The sequence below is a fragment of the Lactuca sativa genome, chromosome 2 (assembly GCF_002870075.4).
Source record: "Lactuca sativa cultivar Salinas chromosome 2, Lsat_Salinas_v11, whole genome shotgun sequence".
NCBI lineage: Eukaryota > Viridiplantae > Streptophyta > Magnoliopsida > Asterales > Asteraceae > Lactuca > Lactuca sativa.
The window spans coordinates 177,241,260-177,262,146 of NC_056624.2; the positions used below are offsets into that span (position 1 = coordinate 177,241,260).

The following is a 20,887-nucleotide window of genomic DNA, read 5'->3' on the forward strand; positions in this document are numbered from 1 at the left end:
TGAGTCTTGCCTTGTTACCTTACCATGTGAGTGAATTAGGTGTATAATAATAGTCAAGATAGTTTTAGGTCAACTCAACTCCATCTCCATGAGTTGGTTAATTAATTGGTGGAAGGAAGAATCACAAGGTGTTAGATGACGGAAGTGACCCTTCGCACTTTGCTTTAGTTTTGGCCTAACTATATATATCTTTTGCCAAAGTGGTCAATGGTCAAAGAAAAAAGACACCTTTTTTCCTTTACTTTACAAGGGTCACACTTGCTAAAAACAGGATCAAGTGTATATTTAAATTGGCAACGTAAAAAACTAAATTATAAAACTAAACTACAAATTAGAGTAAATTGCATAAATGGTCCCTATAGTTTGGGGTAATCTGCATCTTGGGTCCGTAACTCTTCTTGTTAAACTTGTACCATTCTTGTAGTTTGTTTTTGTTTCGGTTGATTGCCTTTACTATATTTTTTGTATTCTTTTTCTTATGATTTGTTTATTTTTTTATTCTTTATTTATTTGGACCCACTAATCTACCCTAACATGTCCCTTAGGGTTACTCCCTTTGGACCTTTTCCTCCAAAATCTAAGAAATCAAACCACAAATCGATCTTGTACTTAAGCTTCAATTGTGATTGTGACCAAAGAAGATAAAAAAGAGGAGCCAACTTTGAAGACTCCGGGTTGGCTTTTTGTTCGTCAAAAACAAAGTTGAAATATGAGGACCAAGGTTCCAGAACAATAAGGCAATGGTGATATTAGGTTTTTTGTTCATAGGAATGATGGGGCACGATGGCTAGGGAACTGACAAATGAGCAGAGGAACTCGATTTTCATCAAGAGAAGAGAGGAACGAGAGGCTAGACTTTTGTTTTTGGTGAGGTTCGCAGTGAAAGAGTGATAAATCACAGAGAGGCGGCTAGGGTTCGGTTTCAGACGAGATAAGAAAGAGCCTCCGACGTGGGCGATTGTAAGAAGGGGAAAACACGTGAAAAAATGAAACAAGAAGAGAGAGGGAAAAGAGAAAAGGAAATAATGTGGGGTGGGTCTATGATGGTGTGGGTCCGTTGATTCACTATTTTATTTAATAATATACAAATGATGTAAAAAGAATTTAAAAAGTTAAAAGATATCATGAAGAGTCATTTTAACTTGATTCACGACCAAAACCGAAATATATCCAAACAATGAAGACCATCTATGTGAAAAAAAAAGGTTTGGGACTAGGCATGCATATTAGATCAAACCATATGAATCATTCGTGTAATTTACTCGGAAGTTATAATTGTGACCTTAACCTATCATGTGAAGTAAAGTTATAGGTGTGACATTAACCTATCATGATATGTGAAATATTTATCACTTTGTTGTTGTATCAATCTCTTAAACCAGTTAACAAGTTAACAAACAAGTGTGGTGGATTTTTTTTCATGAATATATTAAAAAAAGTTATCTATATAAATGGGGATGGAGTGGTGGAGATATTTAGTTAGTGATAGAGTAGGGGAAGTGTACGTTAGGGTACAAGTCCAGATGTTTAATTAATTATATATAAAGGTTGCATTTATTGATGTTAACTGGTACAAGTCCAGATGTTTAATTAATTATATAAAAAGGTTGTATTTATTGATGTTAACCGTTAGACGTAACTTTCATGTTTTATGAATCCCAACCTTTGTCCCCTCGATCAATCATTCGTCACCAAAATGTTTCTAGCATTTTCTTTATTTTTCTTTGGATATTAGGTTGCACGGTATGGCTGCGGTTTGGGACCGCGGTTCGCGCCAGCTGGACCGCGCACACTGCCCTAGACCACGATCTTGCGCGGTTTTGGCCGCAGTGTGGTCCTTCAAGGTCGCGTTCTGTGATTGGTTGAGGAAAATTGGGAAGGATTGACCGGTTGTTGGTTGTTGAGTTTTTTTTGAATGTGTGGCACCACTCTTTTGGTGTGGCAAGAAACCACACTTGAATGGTAAAAAATGACATGACGCTTATGTGGCGGGGGAGGGAGTGCGGTTTCGGTGACACCACACCCTCCAGCCTTAGATAAACCTCATTTCATAAAGCTTATCAAATTTCAATCAAAGTATTTTTCATGGAACAATGATAACAATTGCAATGTTAGCTAGTTATATTTCAAATTGTTTTTCTTTGTTTTCTTGTTTCAATCTTGATAACTCATATTCAATTGATTCTACTAAAACTGAATGAAATAGTGTGGTTAGTATATGGACATTAATTTAACAACTTTCAAAATAGCTATACAAATATGAAAATTTGTAATAAACTTTAGCCTTCGCGGAATTGAAGAAACATTTTTGTTTGTAGAAAATGCAGGTTGTTACTATCATGTCTATCATGTCATAAACATGATGAAGGGTTTCCTTGTACTTGTGTTTATTAGGGGATATATGTCCTTGTGATGTGAATGCTTGTGTATAGAAATTAGCATATCGTAGCATAAACCGCATGTGACTTTAGTATGCATATTGCTATCACAAAGAATTAGAGCTGGTAAAAAAATCTAATATGCCAACAAAACCTTGTATTATTCCAAATAATTAGCGAGTTGGGTTAAGATTTTAAAATCGTTTAATTAAATATGTTAACCCGTTTAACCTATTTAGTTAAATAAATCGAGTTATGGTTGAAATTTCCAAAAGTAAATTACATGAATTGTTCCTCGTACAGGTGTAAAAGACACGTTTTAGTCTCTATTTTCAAAAATTAACTCAAACCATCTATCTTATGTTTAAATCTTGCATGCTTCATCCCCCGACATGGAATGACTATACCGACCTTTCTCATTTCTTTATTGATTTATTTTTAGCTTGTGTATAATTTTTAAAATAAAAAAATGGGTGTACCACCACACCCCATTACTCCGAACTTCAACTCAACCCCACCCTTCCAGATTTTAATCGTGCTCTTTAATCTTGAGCATCAACCACCATAAGAACACCCAAACCAAAAATTGTGACCCCCTTGAGCTTTTCTAGTCGATCCCATGTTTCTGCAATCGTCATCGTCTTACTTGCTTTGACGCTTGTTCTTAAAGCCACCAACGACGTAATGTCGGCTCCATTTTCACCACCACTTGGAGATTGTGTCGACTCCGTCATCTCGTTCTCCCCTTGCCTTCCCTGCAGAACGCGTTCCACAAATTTCCTCTTAACGCCTCCAAGCTGCTTTCCTTATCAGATTGTCTACTCAATAACAATACCCAAACTTTATCGTTTAACTTTGTGCATGCTTTCTTTACTAGAAGTTTCAAGGAGTCACAATGAAATAGAAAATCGGTGGCAACTTCTGATTTAAGATTCGGCTTCATAGTTGGTGGTCGATGATAGCTTTCGAGGCGGAGATCGACAGGGGTCTTAGCACGCGCAATGTAACGCCCCAAAAATACCAAGAAATTTTTTATTTTTATTAAGTCAAAACTATTCATTCATTATTCCAAATAACGATTATAATAAAAGTATTCTCAAAACATCAGAGTAAAAACATAAACAATCAATGCAGATTAAATCTCCAAGGGATGCAGTGCGATCAAGCCGACCCTTCCTTTTGAAACCATAAGCACCTAAAAACATTTTAAACATAAACCGTAAGCATGAAGCTTAGTGAGTTCCCCAAAATACCACATACCATACATATATACATCGGACCCCGCTCGACATCCATCGGGCCTCGCTCGGCCCAAAATACGACATACCATACATACAAGATCTGTCAGTCATATGTGGTGGGCCCCGCACGACATCGGGCCCTGCTCAGTATACATACAAACACGTGCAAGAGTCGCATAGACAACTAGCATCCCATAACATAACAATGGGCCGGCATTGGTACCTTCGACCCGCAAATACTGTGAGAAGACTCACCTTAACTACTCAACAGAAGCCCAACAGCTACCTTAGCATCAGAATAGCTAACCCAAACTTCCTAAAACCAAACCGAGACCAATCCTTAGTCAAATACTCAATTCTACCCAAGTTTGACCAAAAGTCAAACTGATCCAAAAAGTCAACGGGTCAAAAAGTCAAAGGCGGTCAACACAAATTGAGTACGCCCAACGTACTCAGTCACTACACTTAGCGTAGTACATCCCTTCCTGATTACGGGGCTCCAGCATGGTACACTCATCGTACTACCAGGTATGCCCAACGTACACGACTGGTTCCATTTTCCTTCATTAAGTGCTTATTTCATTAAGATCTCATGTCCAAAGCTCAAATCTAGTCCCAAATAATATTCTAAGTCGTAAAGTTTCCAACTTTATGACTTTCTATGGCTAGAAGGAGTCCACCCACCAAAACCCTAACTTAATACACAAACCAAGGCATCATAACTCTTGCATGGAGGGAACAAATGGACCAAGATCACATTTTCATGTTCCTAATAGCTCCATAATGGTCAAAATAACCAAGATCTAGTCTTTAAGTCTCAAAGGGACCAAAAATACATATTTCTCAACTTAAACCATTAAGTCCAACTCTCCAACATTCATATCTAAATCAATATGATGTTTAGATGGATAAAGTTTCCAACTTTATCCATAACAAGGTCAAAAACTTTCAAGATCTAAACTTTAATACACCAAAATGGCCTAAATGACCAAAATAACTTGCATAACTGAATGGGAAGGCAAAAAAAATCAAAACTTTCCTAGTCCATGAGGTCCAAGAAACATTCTAAACTGATCAAAAAGGTGTTGGAGTCTAGATCTGAAACATACAATGTGCTTGGGACCTTGGAGAGTAATAAAGTTGCAAACTTTATTCCCAACTCTCACTCAAAACTCATTAAAATGGACCAAAACACCAAATACACTTAGATCCAAAGATGAAATGTAACAAATCTTGGAACTTTATAACTTACAAAGGTCTAGAAGGTAGATGAAAGTCGAGATCTTCAATTGCCAAGCTTGAAGGATGAATCTTGCATGAAAACATTGCTCCAAAACCACCAAAAAATCCAAAAATGGATGATAGAGGAAAAGGGAGGCTTAAATATTGAAAATGGAGGCTAGGGTTTCTCCCAAGAGGTTCTAGATATGATGAATGCTAAGAAAATACCCTAAAACATGACTCCTTACCTTTAAATACCGTGAAAACCCTAAAAATTTCATGGGCTTTGGGCTACAGAGTTCTCATGTCGTGAGAATATATTCTCACCTCATGAGCATTCTCATGTCGTGAGAATGGATTTTCACCCACTTTCACTCCAACTTCAAATAGTCATAACTTCTTCGTTTCAACTCCGTTTTTGGCAATCTTTATATCCATAGAAAGGTAATGAGAAGCCCCATACTTCTATCTAGTTAATTTTGGCTTAACAAATGTCGAACTAAAAACCATAATTCATGAAAGAAGTCAAAAACATAATTTTTCCTATTTTACATTTTGACTCCAAGACACAAACCAAGGCTTTAATCACTTATCCAACATTATCATCATCCAATAAGGTGTAAACCCCATTCCCTTGACGCCCAAGACCTTTACTAATAAATTCATCATCCATAATCCCAAAAATAAGAAACTTCTCGAAACAGGATGTTACAAGCAGAGCGGTGGCGACTTCTGAAATTCCACCATCGGTGAACTCAAACACCATCCTGTTACTCAATGAGTCTTCCTTTGAGGTCATATCTTCAAATTTAGCTATGACCATATGACACAGACTAAAACCACAACAAAATCATCTTCCAAACGAGGGGGGAGAGAGATAGAGAGAGAGAGAGAGAGGGAAAGGTTTTCATGGTTGTGGAATTTTAAAGTGGTGAGGTTAGGATAGATGGTGGGTAGGACTTGGGTGTTATGGTCATTTTCCATATGACACAGACTAAAACCACAACAAAATCATCTTTTAGGGATGAAACATGCAAGTTTAAACCAAACGATGGAAGGTCCGAATTAATTTTTGAAAATAGGGACTAAACACGCCTTTTGGCACTTGCACGAGGGATAATTCGTGTAATTTACTCAATTTTCAACCTGGTTTCAACCTAGTATATTTATTTTTGTTTTAGTTTTTTTGAATATTAAGTATTTAAAATTCCTATTTTAAATATTTTATCTTTATGTTTATGATTGGTCTCGTTTTATTCAAGTATGTTGTTACCATTGTTTCGGTGATGACTAGTAAGATAGTTGTTATTCCAACCCTAGTGGTCATATCAAATTGAGTCCGACTACGATGAGTTTGTTACGTGGTTTAGAGAACCAAGTTCGATGTAACATCTGACGTAAGTTAGAAGACTGGAATCATTTTACAAGTCCTATTTCGTTGATGATTTTGAATGATGAGTGATAATCGAAGGTTTGCTAGCTATTGGAAGTTTGTTGATTGATGATTTGGTTTACTGATTTGGAATTGATGGAATCTAAAGGGTCGAATTTCTTGAAAACGAACGAAGCCATGGTTCAATGGAAATTGTTTGCAGATAGTCGACTAGGAATGATGCTGTATGAAGTGTTCCTGGTTGTTGTTTGGACTGTGATAACGATTTTGAGTTATTGCTTGAAGAAACGAAGTCTGATTTTGGGGTTGATTGATTCGAAGGGTATTTGCCTTGGGTTTGGGAAGAACTGTAAGAACAAAAATTTGGGTTTAATGACTAACGAAAGAATTTTGGTTTGGGAACGAACAGACTCAATTTTGGGGAAGCAATGATGTTTAGTTTTTTTTTTTTTTTTTTTTTTTTTTTTTTTTAATTATATTTAGTTTTTAAAAAAAAAAAATAACTGAAAAGATCATAAATGGTCATTGTGGGGTGAAATGACGAAAATGCCCCTCAATTAACGGACAAAAGTTAACGGAATTAGCAATAAGGACCAATCGTCAAAATTTTTAAAAACACAGGGACCATCTATGAGGTTTTTAAACCCCGGGGACTAAACTTCAAATTTTGGGAATCTACAGAGACCATTTATGATGTTTTTTCTTAAATTTTCCAAGAATAATTAAACAAAAAAGGATGGCACTTCACCTCTCAAAATAATTAAGGAATATAGGGACACCAAAATAAAAAATAACAAATAAAAAATAAGAAGAATTATGATTTTGAAATATTTGAAACCCTTTAATCAATTGGACGGAATTTTTTTTTTTCAAATATCCAAACCATATCAAAATTTATGCTGAGATCTAAATCAAATAACTTTTTTTGTAATCTAACCCTCGTTCAGATATACACCCACGGAGCAAAAATCTTCAATAACCGCCGATGCGGCTCTCCGCTCTCCTCTCCGTCCTATCGTTGTTTCTTCCCTGCCTTGTTAATTAATTTCTATCATCGGAGCCGCTAGGTCCAGATCAACCTCCGCTCTCTTTTTGCACCGCGGTTCTCCAATTAAATCAGTTTGTTCCGTCATAGCTTGCGATGTATCTACTACACTCTCACTAATTTCAGGTAAAGATTTTTTGTTTTCCGGAAGACAAAAGACCTTCATCTCTTTTCCTGAAAGACCTAAAAATACCGCTTCTAATTGCAGAATACATTCATCGCCTCCATTCGCTCTTTCCCTTTCACGATTGCATCCTCCCACACCGGCCATACCTCTGGCGGACATCGGTCATTGATCCGCCTTCGACACTTCATGCTCTGCCTCCGTCACTCCACATCGCCGCCGCCGCCGGGTCATCAGGTACAATCTGTTCCATCGCTCTTCGTTCTCCTCTTTCGTTTCTCTTTTCTTATCTCCCTCTCAACTTGTATTATTACTTTAAACTCCATTAATGGTGAAATCCCATCTACCATTTACCATTTTGTCAATTAAAAACCTCAATGTTGTTGATTTCTTGAATAACTTCCTGTTTATCTGTTTGATTTTGTTTTGTTTTCTACCGGATCTAATTGATTATGCTTTGTTTAAAATGTAATTTTCCTGTTGCTTACTGCTCTTATACCAGAAAACTATAAGATGTTTCCTGTTTGAACAAGTAATTTTCTTCTTTGAAATCCCTTTGGCACCAAATCTGCTGTCCAAAATTTGTAGTGTCCAATCGGTAATTTAGATGTGAATCTACTCCTTCAGTTGAATCATAATGAATAATTGCTTTGAATTAAGATTTAGGAACATCTTATTATTGTATGTGGAGTTTTTTCTTTTCATCAGCTACATCTGTATATGAAAATGTCACTGATTCAATTTTTCAAGGCAAACTAGGATATTGTAAAACAAGATTTATGATTTATCATCTCACACAAGACGCATAAAGCCATCAACAAGCATCAATTACTACAGGGCTAGTAATTTTTTGATATCCTTTTCTCATCTTTAAGCTCAAGTTGTCTACTGTGCTCTCGCTTCAGAAGCACTTGCTTCTTCTTGAAACCAACATCGGAATCATTGATTCCAAACTCAATTTGTTGTTTATTTTTTTTGTTAAGTACTATTTACTTTGTTGTTTATCTCTCATGTTGCTAGTTGCCTTGAGATTTGAGTGGGTTGATCACATGTTATCTCAATTACATGCCCTTTTTTATTACTTTGCTGGTGTTTTCAAGACTCATGTCAAACATTGACCTTTTTGCCCTTGGTTTTATTTTGTGTTACAGGTGCCTGCTGCTCCTTCTAGTGCCTTGGTTGTAGTACATTTCTGGTTTTTGGTTTCTCACTAGTGTAGTTTTGGTGTTTTGACGAATATGCCCTTTGATAAAATGACAAAAAAGATTACCTTCGGGTGCAACTCCCACGATGGCAATTAATGGCTACTAAAATAAAAACAAAATTTGGGTTTAAAAAAAAAAAGACTTCACATATATTGGTGAACTTGGGTCATTTGAAAAAGACATTAAAAAAAAATCTTTTATATAAAGACTTCTTGTATGAAGACACGGAAAAAGACTAAAGACATTTTACCACTTCCAAAACAAACACCACCTTTATGTTTCTAATCCCTTCTTGTTTTCTTCTTATAATGGCATTATGTACATTGTACTGGACTACTAATTACAACCTAGTATGCTATACCTTACCTATAACTCTGATGAGTCTATTATTGTCTTTTCATTGTGCCTTAGGGTTAAATATTGTATTTTTATAGGTATCATAAAAAATATCGTTAAAAAAATAGTATGATAAAAAAGTTATATGAAGAGCCAAGACATGTTAATCAATTTTTAACATAATTGTACTTATTAAATTTATTATTATTAAAACTAGTCATGTTATTTTGATTTGGGACTTGGTTAAATTATTTTCTAATTTACTACGATTTATTAAGAAAAAAGAGTATTGGCCCCCTCGTTTTTATACTCGTGTTCCGCCCCTGTAATCAGATTTGTTCAATCATAATCTATAGTTGATGTTATGCTTTGATTTTGATGTTTTATGCTTGATTTTGATGATATACGATCGAATTTGAATGTGTTAAAGGGATATGATGAAATGTTGCTGTTGAATGTGTTCTTTTGGTTTAGTATTCATGATACATGTATCTTAATGCTAAATTGCTAATCACTTGATACTTTTAAAAATAATTTAATTAAAGTGGTAAAAGCACATTGCAATAAATTCTTATACATTGCAGTCCTTACTTAATGTGCACTGAATGACTTTGTGCCATTGTTTAAGTAACAGGTAAGCTGATTAAATGATGCAGCGACAAAGGGACAGAGATGAAGATGATAAATATAAGAGAAGAAGAGATGATAATAGATACAGGAGTGAAAGAGACAGTCAAGATAGGAGGCTCAACAATAAGAGTGATGAAGATGGTAGGAGGGGACGAGATAGGAACAAGGAAATTGTTAATGATAGGAGAGATAGGAACAGGAATAGGAGTGATGATGAAGATGCAAATGATAGGAATGGGGATAAGAGGCGTGGTGATGATTATGCTAATGATAGGAGGAGGAGAAGAGATGGATGGAGTGACAATGAAGATAAAAATGATAAAAGGAGAGACAAAAAGAAAGATAAAGGTAGGGATGAGGAAGATGATAATGACAGGAGAAGAGGAGGGAGGGATGATGATGAAGATGGTAATGATAGGAGGAACAAGGAAAGGAAAAGAGGTAGGAGCAAGGACATAAGGAGTGATGATGAAGATGGACATGATAAGAACAACAGAGACAAGAAAAGAATTGATGAACATGATCAAAGTGATGAAGAAGTTGGTGAAATCAGGAAACCAGGGAAAAAGAATGAGGACATAAGTGATGAAGAAGATGGTGAGATGAGGAAAAGTGATAAGGAAATTGGTGAAATCAGGAAGAGAGGGAGAAAGGGTAAGGATAAAAGGAGTGATGATGAAGATAATAAATACAAAAGGAGAAGGAATAGGAACAAAGATGAAAAGAATGATGATGAAGATTATAAAAGGGACAGAAAGAGGAATGGTGATCATAAAGATAGAAGAAGAACTGATGATGATGATGATGTATCAAAGCATAAAGGGGATGAAAATGGGGATAAAGAAAAACCGGATGAAGGCCCAAGATTCCAAAAGCTGGCTGATTTGCAAGAAAGCATGACTAATTTAGGAAAGAGTGGAGGGGTGTATATTCCACCATTTAAGTTGGCTCGTATGATGAGTGAATTTCAAGATAAAAGCAGTATGGAGTATCAAAGAATGACATGGGATGCATTAAGAAAGAGTATAAATGGTTTGGTCAACAAGGTCAACGCCACAAACATCAAAAACATCATCCCAGAGTTGTTTGCTGAAAATCTGATAAGAGGAAGAGGACTGTTTTGTCGATCATGCATGAAGTCCCAAATGGCATCTCCTGGTTTTACAGATGTTTTTGCAGCTCTGGTTGCTGTTGTAAACACCAAATTCCCTGAAGTTGGAGACCTTCTGCTCAGAAGGATTATCTTGCAGCTTCAAAGGGCATATAAGAGAAATGACAAGGTGCAAGTTGTTTGTTTCGTCTACCTGTGACTTCTTTTATGAGAATTAGTATATTTTATATTTATACTGACACTAAGTGTTTTCACAGCCTCAATTACTTGCTGCAGTCAAGTTTATAGCTCATTTGGTCAACCAACAAGTAGTTCATGAGCTTATTGCTCTTGAACTACTCACAACTCTATTGGAGAATCCCACTGATGACAGTGTGGAGGTTGCTGTTGGTTTTGTTACAGAATGTGGATCAATACTTCAGGATCTATCTCCCCGAGGTTTGCATGGTGAGTATTTTTTTTTTATCTTCTAAAAGTACATTGTTCTTTTCATTTGTCATTGTTGACATTATTTAACATATTCAACACTCTGTGTACTAAATTATTCAGGTATCTTTGAGCGATTTCGTGGGATTCTTCATGAGGGAGAGATAGACAAAAGGGTGCAGTTCTTGATTGAAGGTCTATTTGCATTAAGAAAAGCCAAGTTTCAGGTTTAAAATCTTGTCATATCTTATTACTATTTACAACTAAAATATATATTTAATCTCCAGACATGTTATGTTTACTTTACTACACAGGGGCATCCAGCTGTACGTCCGGAGTTGGATCTTGTTGAGCTGGAAGATCAGTTGACACATGAAGTATCTCTTCTAGATAAAATTGATCCAGAGATTGCCCTAGGTACATAAATTTTTTATTTTATTTATAAATGAATTTTCCATTATGTAGGTGTAAAGTGTATAAAAACAGTATTTGTTGTGCATACATAGATATTTTCAAGATGGATCCTGATTTCATTGAGAATGAAAAGAAGTATGAAGACCTGAAGAAAACAATTCTTGGCGACGAATCTGAAGAAGAAGAAGAAGAAGAAGAAGAAGGTGGTGGGGAGGATTCAGATGAAGATGAATCTTCAGAAGAAGAAGAAGATGAAGAGCAAATGAGAATCAGAGATGAAACAGAAACAAATCTTGTCAATCTTCGAAGAACAATCTACCTAACAATCATGTCAAGTGTTGACTTTGAAGAAGCGGGTCATAAACTCCTCAAAATCAAACTCGAACCCGGACAGGAGGTAAGAAAAACAAATATTTTCTCTTAGTACAATGGAATGGAATCGTTCATTCCATTCCATTCCAAATTTGCATACAAGTAAAACTAAAACCTTGGGGTTGGGTTTTTGGTTGCACAGATGGAGCTATGCATAATGCTACTGGAATGCTGCAGTCAAGAGAGAACATATCTTCGTTACTATGGTCTTTTAGGTCAAAGGTTTTGCATGATCAACAAAGTCTATCAAGAAAACTTTGAAAAATGTTTTGTTCAGCAATACTCCATGATCCACCGCCTCGAGACCAACAAACTCCGGAATGTTGCGAAATTCTTCGCGCATCTCCTTGGGACCGACGCCTTGCCTTGGCATGTCTTGGCTTACATCCGTCTCACTGAAGAAGACACCACTTCCTCTTCTAGAATCTTCATCAAGATCCTCTTCCAGGTAACTTTTACTTTTACTTTTTAATTATACTTATTATTAAAATTACCTTTTTACCCTTTTATTGTACGACAGGAGCTGTCTGAGCATCTTGGGATTCGGCTGTTGAACGAGCGGTTGAGTGAGCCGGTGATGCAAGAGGATTTTGAGTCGATTTTCCCGAGAGATAACCCCAAGAACACGCGGTTTTCAATCAATTTTTTTACTTCCATTGGGCTTGGTGGGATTACCGAGAATTTGAGGGAGTATCTCAAGAACATGCCGCGTCTTATCATGCAACAAAAGCCTGCGTCGGAATCGGATTCCACTTCCGGTTCTGATTCCAGTTCTGATTCCGATTCCGATTCTGATTCTAGTTCGGAGAGCGAGAGTGAGAGTGATCATAAGAGCAGCAGCAAGCGCCGAAAGAAACGTTAGCATGTTTACATGTATTTTTACATGTATTCTTATGTTGAGAAGAAATTGAATATCTGGTTGCAGGGACTAGTTGTTTTTGGAGGTTTGCTCTATTTGATTGTAACGTTATATGATTTTCAGCAAACTGGATTCCAATGTGTAAAATTTGTAATGGTTTTGTGATTTTGTTTTTAAAGAATTTTTTTATGGGATGTTTGAGAGATCAATTTTCAGAAAGCTTAAAAGAACATGGTTAATTTGTTGAGGTCTATACATGGATCAACACAACTCACAACTTGGTGACATGTTGAAACTAAAGTTTCTGATGCAGTCCATAGACAACATTTATGCAATCAATAAATATGGGAACGTGCAATGTAAAAATTATAAGTTGTATCATGTCATTTAATTTGTGTTATTTGTATTAACTAATTATGTGGTAGCAAGTTTACTAAAAGTGCATTGGTATTTTAGATTTTTTCTTAATTATTCAGGAATTTTAGACTATGTTGTTTTGTGGGCGATAATGCTAAAACTGATTAAATTAAAACTAGAGAAGTGTCCCCTGGGGTCGGAAGCCTTCAGTGTCGGGTTTTTTTTTTTTTTTTTTTTTTTTTTATTATTATTATTATTATTATTATTATTATTATTATTATAGTTAAATGATATTGCGTTTAATATTCATTAGTTTGATTACCACGTTTCTGTCAACCGCGGAGTAAGCCCGTGTTCTTATTACAAACCAAACCAAACCAAAATTATTTCATAAACGATAACTCAATTTCTTTTCAAAAGAAACCGGAAACGAAATTCAAAACGTACCATACTATATCAAAGATATAGCATACACAAATAGTGATGAAAAACATAAAAAACTATAGTCCCTTAGCAGTTCATGGGTGAGCAAATAAAACCAATGATTCAATAATGTGTATATAACTCCACAACCTCTTTGTTTTCCGATCGATCCAACACCCCTTTACCCTTGTGAGAAAAATTCACGACCACCTCTTATGCTACCTCTTAACCCTACAAAAAAAATGTGCCATTAACTGAAAGAAAGTAAGTACATTTACCGCATTGTACTTCCAGATTTTTTCTTTATCAGAACATACTTTGAAACTCTACCCAGTTATGGCATTGAAAATTGCTATAATTTGGAACAATTTTCAAGGGTTAATTTCGGAAGAGAGCTTATATTTTGTGTTTTTTGGGATTGAACCTCAATTTTTTTTTTTTTTTTTTTTTTTTGCATGAAAGAGACCTTGTTTTTTTTTTTTCAATCTATCCCTTTTAGTCATTTTTAGCCAAAAAAAATATTGTAAAATGTGATGGGTTTTTTGAGGAAAACTAAAAAAGTTGAAGGTTTATTTGGAAGTATTTAGAAGTCTTTTTTGAGATTAACTGTTTTTTTCAAAGTTAAGAAAAAAAAACAAAAACAATGAAAGTACATTGCTATTCATAGCATTCTACTTTCATGTCATTATAGCATTCCACTCTCATTTTTTTTCTTATGAAGGCATTGTACTATGAAAATGAAAGCGAGTTCTATAAATAATGAAGAAATCAAAGGAAGTGCATTGATATATCTTGCATTTAATCAAAATAAAAATGGAGTATGGAACTTAAACTAACCATAGGTAACAGGTTTTGAACTAATTTCCTGAAAACAACAGCCATTCGTTGGCCTTGTTTTGGGCAAAACGAAGAAGAAGTTGAAATGATTGATCCTGTTGTACTCCATAAGGGCCCTAAGGGTAGTGAGCTTTCATATAATCCCTTAAATCTGGATCATAAAGTCTTTAAAAATTTATGAAAATATAAAATAAAAAAAAATGGTGGATAAAAGTGAACTAATAAAGTGATAACTACCTTGTTGTAAAATTCGGCTGAATGCCAACATTCTTCCACATGTCCGATAGGCATGCTCATTCCTCAAAAGATAAGAACAAATAAAAGTTGCTTTGATGCAATATTGATATATTAATTGTTCATGGGAAGAGATAAAAGAAGAATAAGAGTCTATTCCTGTATATGCATTTAGATTCGTGGTTCCAAACTAAATCAGGACATAAACATTCCAATGAATCAAACTTAAATTACAATTTCAGTACAATGTAGACGAATAATCAATTTTAAAAAAAAAAATAAATAAAAGTCCAAGTAAATTCGCTAGAGACCAAACCTCTCTTCGCCGCACTTCTTTCTTGTGCGTTTTTACATGCCGCCTACAAGTAACATTGACACACACATATGAATTTAGTTAGTAATAATAAAATATAATCAATAAAGAATGTGTGAAAATGACAATGTACTTGTGTTGCTTCCCAAGATTTCCATTAAACAAAATATAAAGAAAAGATAAAAATTCATCTTTTTCTCTAAGACGTGTTAAATTGAAAGTAAGTTGAGTTTTTTTTCCTTGTCAATGTTATAGTTGTAAAAGTAATAAACCATGGGACTAACAATAAAACCCCAAAACCTATGAAAAATAAAGAAAACAGATGAAGGATAATAAAGTAATATATCATCGACTGCTGATCAAAATATTTTATAATTTCATAAAATTAGGCTAGCTACGACTCTTGGTCTTTTAAATCTTCATTCATATGTATTTATGACAAATGACCAATAATATATCTATACACCTCACCGGGATATAAGGAAATTAGCTAACGTAAGCGACTGTTACATATTCCCATTATTGGTAAGTAAGTTGTTATTATGGACAAAGAAATCTAAGTATGGGTGAAAAGTAAAATACATCGTCTATATTGGTAAAAAGTATCCAGTAAGTCGATCAAAGTTTGTTAAAAAAAAAAATTAAACTTGATAAAGAAGTTGGCATATTGTGACAAAAGGAACTCCATCAGAAACAATAATATCAATATTGGAGGTAAAATCGTCCGATGTAAACCAAAATACCATATTACACTCTATCCAAATAGATACACAAGACATCAAACCTGAAGTAAGGGTAGTTTTGTCCAAAAACTTGAAATCGTCATCAGGTAGCATTAAAATCAACCACACGGGCAGATTCATCCAATTTGATAACGTGACAAACATAAATTTAAACCTTGTGATGAAAAATGGTACTTTTCTTCCTTGAAAATTAAGTTCATTTTGCTTTATTTATAAACCAAAGGGTTAGAACTAAAAACCCAAATGCTAGATTTGACATAACCAAACAAACGAAATCTGTCAAATTCATTTTTTTAGGGAAAAACAAAATCACATTCCTCAACAGCTCAAAAAGATGAAAAATTAAGACCTTACATGAGTGAAACAAAAAATTCAATCTGAATATTCATGCGCTACTTACCTATATGAGATACTTGTCTGTTTTAAAACACAAAATCATGCATAATGCAACACCTTACATGATAAACAACATCAATAACGTGGAGGGTAAAAATGGCATATATATATTTCTCATTTATTTTAACATTAACACTTGGTATTATGGTGCGATCCAACACCCCTTTACCCTTGTGAGAAACAAAATGATCAAAATTATAGGCAATATAATTTGTATGAACTTTGTTTGATAGAATTACATATATCCTTTTGATTTTATCAGCATCCAATTACATGAACATCACACCATAAAGTGAAATTGGTCAAATAGTATATTTTGAGTAATATATATATATATATATATATATATATATATATATATATATATATATATATATATATATATATATATATATAAGCATTACTGTTATTGCAATGTACTAAAATAGTGAATATGCAAAATCATTAAATTGATCTATAATTGACATAAAACAATGAAAAATAACCTGTAAAACAGGTTGATTGGATACTGGTGGTGTTGAATTTATGAATTATTTCAATATCAGATTACTTTTTTAGAAGTAATATGTTTGATTGTAAACTAACCTCTTGATCTTATTCTGCAGTGAAAAAGTGGCATGAACTGAATAAGAACAATCCATCAGTAGAGGGCAAAAGTGGAAAACTGACAAAACCACAGAGACCAAAACTGGAAAACTGACAAGTGTAGCGAACAGACTCATCGACATTGATCTGAAAAGAATCAAGATCCTTTGAAGTGATCAACCTATCAGTAGTAGCAGAACTGCAAGAAGAAGAAAAATGAGGTGAATGATTCACACATTTTTTGAGAAAGATTTAAAATTTAGAAAGGGTTAATTACATGGCATATCACTTCTTTGGGATGTAGAGATCCATGTGTTGTCCCTCCTCATTCTGTATCTTGGAAAATTCTTCAAAAAGTAACTAAATTTACAGAAAAAATTCAATGGGTTTAGTTTTAGCAATGTCCACACAGATTCATCATTCTAAAAATACGTAAAACAACTTTAAAGTTTAAAACTTTAAATTTGAATATAATAATAAAATAATGATCACATGTATTAGTAATTTTACTTTGTTTTATGTTCTTGGATAGAATTCTGCCTTGAAAAATCCACCAGAACATGTGGAGCAAAGAATCACATATAGTTGTTAAGCTCGGATCAACTTATGTGCAATGCCAAATTTGGACCCTTCAGAACACCCTCTGTTAACTCAACCAACTAATGAAGTAAAAGTTATCGCATTCCAGCTATGATATCAATTTTTTTTTTTTGGCTAGATTAAGTACTTAACCCATAAAGCTCACTAATCTAAAATGAAACAGCCTGATAATCGGGTATTCAAAGAGAAGAAAACAAACCTTCTCTATTACACATATATCCACATTACTTCCATTTCCTGAGTCATTAAATATGCAGAGCATATAGCCTTCGTTCCCAAACTTACTCCTTCATCCCTCTTAAAATACTCACCTGTAGTCAGAAATACACCCTTTCATGGAAGATATCGAGTCATATATGGAGCAAGTGAAATAAATAAGTCCTTTAACAATGCATTAAGCAAAATCAGGTTTCTGAGAAAGTGAAATAAATAAATCCTGTAGAAAATTAGGGTCTTACATGATCAACCATTAGTTCTTCATCCACTTCAAACAATTAAGAATACACTAAGCAAAATTAGGTTTTTTAAACTACTAATACAACAGTATCAATAGACTTAAATCACAATTTTATTTTAAAGACTTCATTTTGTTTTATCATTTACTATTTAAATTATAGTATTTTTAGGTATCATACTATTAATATTATTAGTATCGAGGGTATAAGTTTTTTTTATGATATAATTATTGTACATTATATTTATATATTTTTTAGTTTAATTTTTGGTGATCATCATATTTAAAATTTATGCAATATTTTAATATTTATAAAATTATATATGTACAATAAATAAATGAAAAACGATTGAAAGTCCAAAGTTTAATCTATCTATCTCTTCTAATAAATGAAACTTAAAAATAATAAGTTTCAGTTTTTTAGAATGTCTTTTTTTGACACGTGTTATTTTTCTATATATTTTTTTTACTTTTTTTTTGTAACAAATCAAATTCAATTTAAAATTTGAAAATACAAAATCATATCCTAATAATATTATTATGTTTATTTTGATTAACAAATTAATTCATAATTATTTACAATCGATAATTGTTTTTTTTTACCACTATAATTTTTTTATCTATATAAAAATTTTAAATATACCGAGGTTTCACTTGGTTATAACCTAATAAAGAGATAAAGATTTAGAAATACTTATATGGAAAGTGGAATGATTATCGGAGATTATTTTATACTTAATTAACCAACCTCTATCTATACCCATGATTCAAAATCGGTTATTCAAATTTGTTTTCGTGAAAGAGAGGGAAAACCTAGGGCTCGATCAAAGTAAGAAGTCGCTGTTTGTTGTCGATCAAGGTGATTGTTAATCTCGTATGATGAGTGAATTTCAAGATAAAAGTAGCATGGAATATCAAAGAATGACATGGGATGCGTTAAGAAAGAGTATAAACGGATTGATGAACAAGGTGAATGCAACAAATATCAAGTATATCATCCCTGAGTTGTTCGCTGAAAATTTAATCAGGGGAAGAGGACTGTTTTTTCGATCATGTATGAAATCCCACTCAGCATCTCCTGTATTTACAGACGTTTTTGCAGCACTTGTTGCTGTTATAAACACGAAATTCCTAGAAGTCGGAGACCTTCTTCTGAAGAGGATTCTTTTGCAGCTTCAAAGGGCATATAAGCGAAATGACAAGGTACGAATCATCTTCTTCTTTTTCTTGGTTTTATTTGAGATCGAGTAGTAGTTTATTTTACGATTATACTGACACTATGTGTTTTCACAGCCTTAATTGCTTGCTTCGGTCAAGTTTTATAGCTCATTTGGTCAATCAACAGGTAGTTCATGAGCTTATTGCTCTTGAACTACTCACAATTCTACTAGAAAATCCAACTGATGATAGCGTGGAGGTTGTTATTGGTTTTGTTACAGAATGTGGATCAATACTTCGGGATCTATCTCCCAAAGCCTTCCATGGTGAGTTCATTTATTGTCGTTTTGTTTTAACCTTCCTATCTTCAAAGACCACAACCACATTGTCCATTTATTTAATTCCTTCTTTTCATCTAATGCTATTTTGTTGTTATCCTGGTATTCTTGAGCCTTTTCGTGGGATTCTTCATGAAGGAGATATAGACAAAAGGGTTCAATTCTTGATTGAAGGTCTTTTTGCATTAAGAACATGCCATCCGTCCATTCGTCCAGAATTGGATCTTATTGAGGTGGAAGATCAACTGACACATAAAGTATCTCTTCTAGATGAAATTGATCCAGAGATTGCCCTAGGTACATAAAGATTTCTAGATAACGATTCAAATATTTTCCATGTTTTTCAATATATGACTGTATAACACTATCTCTTGTGCATTGTAGATGTTTTCAATCTGGATTCTAATTTCCTGGAGAACGAAAAGTGATATGAAGATTTAAAGAGAAGCATTCTTCGCGATGAATCCTCATCTGAGGATGAAGAGTATTCTGATGATGTGTCTTCAGAAGAAAAGAATGAAGAGCAAATGAGAAGAAAAGAATTTGAGAGAGTATTTGAAGAAGTCAACACATGATTCTAATTCTAATTCTTGTAGTGACAGTGAGGGGAATAATAAGCGCAGAAAGAGACATTAGGATCTTGACACATCATGATTTTGATACCTTGTTACATGAAGATGTTTATAAGTAGGAGTTGTTTTTGAGGATTCTTCTATTTGATTGTAACATTATGATTTTCTTCAAGCCAATGTATAGTGTAAAGTGTTGTTTCTTTTTGACTTGATGGATACATGACTTCATACAGGTACATATGCAGTGATGTTTCTTTTTAACTTAATATATTCAGCCTGTTTTATTTGGTTAAGTGACATTTGTACTTTTCTTGAGTCTATTCTAAAGAAATATAAACAATTGAATCTGTTATGTGTAGAAATATAAAAGTACATAAGCCTATAAACACTTAATTGCATAACACAAGTTGGATCACATTATTTTGGTGATATTACCAACCACATTGTTTACAACACCCACTTTACAAAAAGAAAAGAAAAAGTAATTAAAAGGGACAAACAATGGGGATTAAATCATCAAAATGACTAAAAAGGGCTAATACAACATGTCTACTATTCACAACATATCATTTAAAACTAATTTGAATCAACAACCTTAACAAGGTTTGACTTAGACCCATATAGCATATTTCTTTAGTTTCAACAATACCATCTTATTTGACTTCTTTCTTCTTGTCTGCAATTTCGAAGGTTGTGTTTAATCAATCACTTATTCTTTCAACTCATCTTCTTGTGTTTCTCTAGCATATCTGGGGTATCCATGTTGGGGTTTGATGCATTGTAAAACAAATAAAGAAAAGTAAAAACTAGTTACTATCTTTTGAAACTATTGCGTATAACACCGGACCAAGGTTTTAGATTATTCACATAATTGTGCTACTATAAAATTAATAAAAATATTATAGGCTTAATTTATACTGTACCTTTCTCTTTTCTTTTTTGTTTATCTCTTGAATGCATAAACTTTACACTTAGTTAGAGACGATGTTTTACTTAACATAAATGTTTCTTCAAAAAATGTTTAAAATAACATGTTACACATGTGCACATTACTAACTTTTTACAAATTATACTTTCAAGATAAAAGTTATTTTGCGAAACGTGTAATTTTTGCAGATCAAA

General features: G+C 33.8%; 1 protein-coding gene and 1 long non-coding RNA gene across 3 annotated transcripts; one reads left to right on the forward strand and one right to left on the reverse strand.

Moving 5' to 3' along the window:
• Positions 1–7,125: 7,125 nt before the first annotated feature.
• LOC111902746 (uncharacterized) lies at positions 7,126–12,949 on the forward strand. 2 transcript variants are annotated; one of them, XM_052768516.1, is made up of 9 exons: positions 7,126–7,404; positions 7,487–7,639; positions 9,572–10,853; positions 10,942–11,131; positions 11,234–11,337; positions 11,425–11,527; positions 11,617–11,921; positions 12,039–12,344; positions 12,417–12,949. In XM_052768516.1, the coding sequence occupies exons 3-9, from the start codon at positions 9,591–9,593 to the stop codon at positions 12,756–12,758; spliced, it is 2,613 nt and encodes an 870-aa protein (XP_052624476.1). In that variant the 5' UTR covers positions 7,126–7,404; positions 7,487–7,639; positions 9,572–9,590; the 3' UTR covers positions 12,759–12,949. The 2 variants fall into 2 exon arrangements, with proteins under 2 accessions (XP_052624476.1, XP_052624475.1); XM_052768515.1 differs by having other exon boundaries at positions 7,127–7,404; positions 9,578–10,853.
• A 539-nt stretch (positions 12,950–13,488) lies between these two features.
• On the reverse strand, positions 13,489–17,049 carry LOC122196768 (uncharacterized). The gene is made up of 5 exons (XR_006188822.2): positions 16,921–17,049; positions 16,644–16,842; positions 14,610–14,965; positions 14,373–14,523; positions 13,489–13,766 (listed from the first exon to the last, which is right to left on the reverse strand). It is a non-coding gene; the product is annotated as an uncharacterized LOC122196768 (long non-coding RNA).
• Between the last annotated feature and the right edge of the window lie 3,838 nt (positions 17,050–20,887).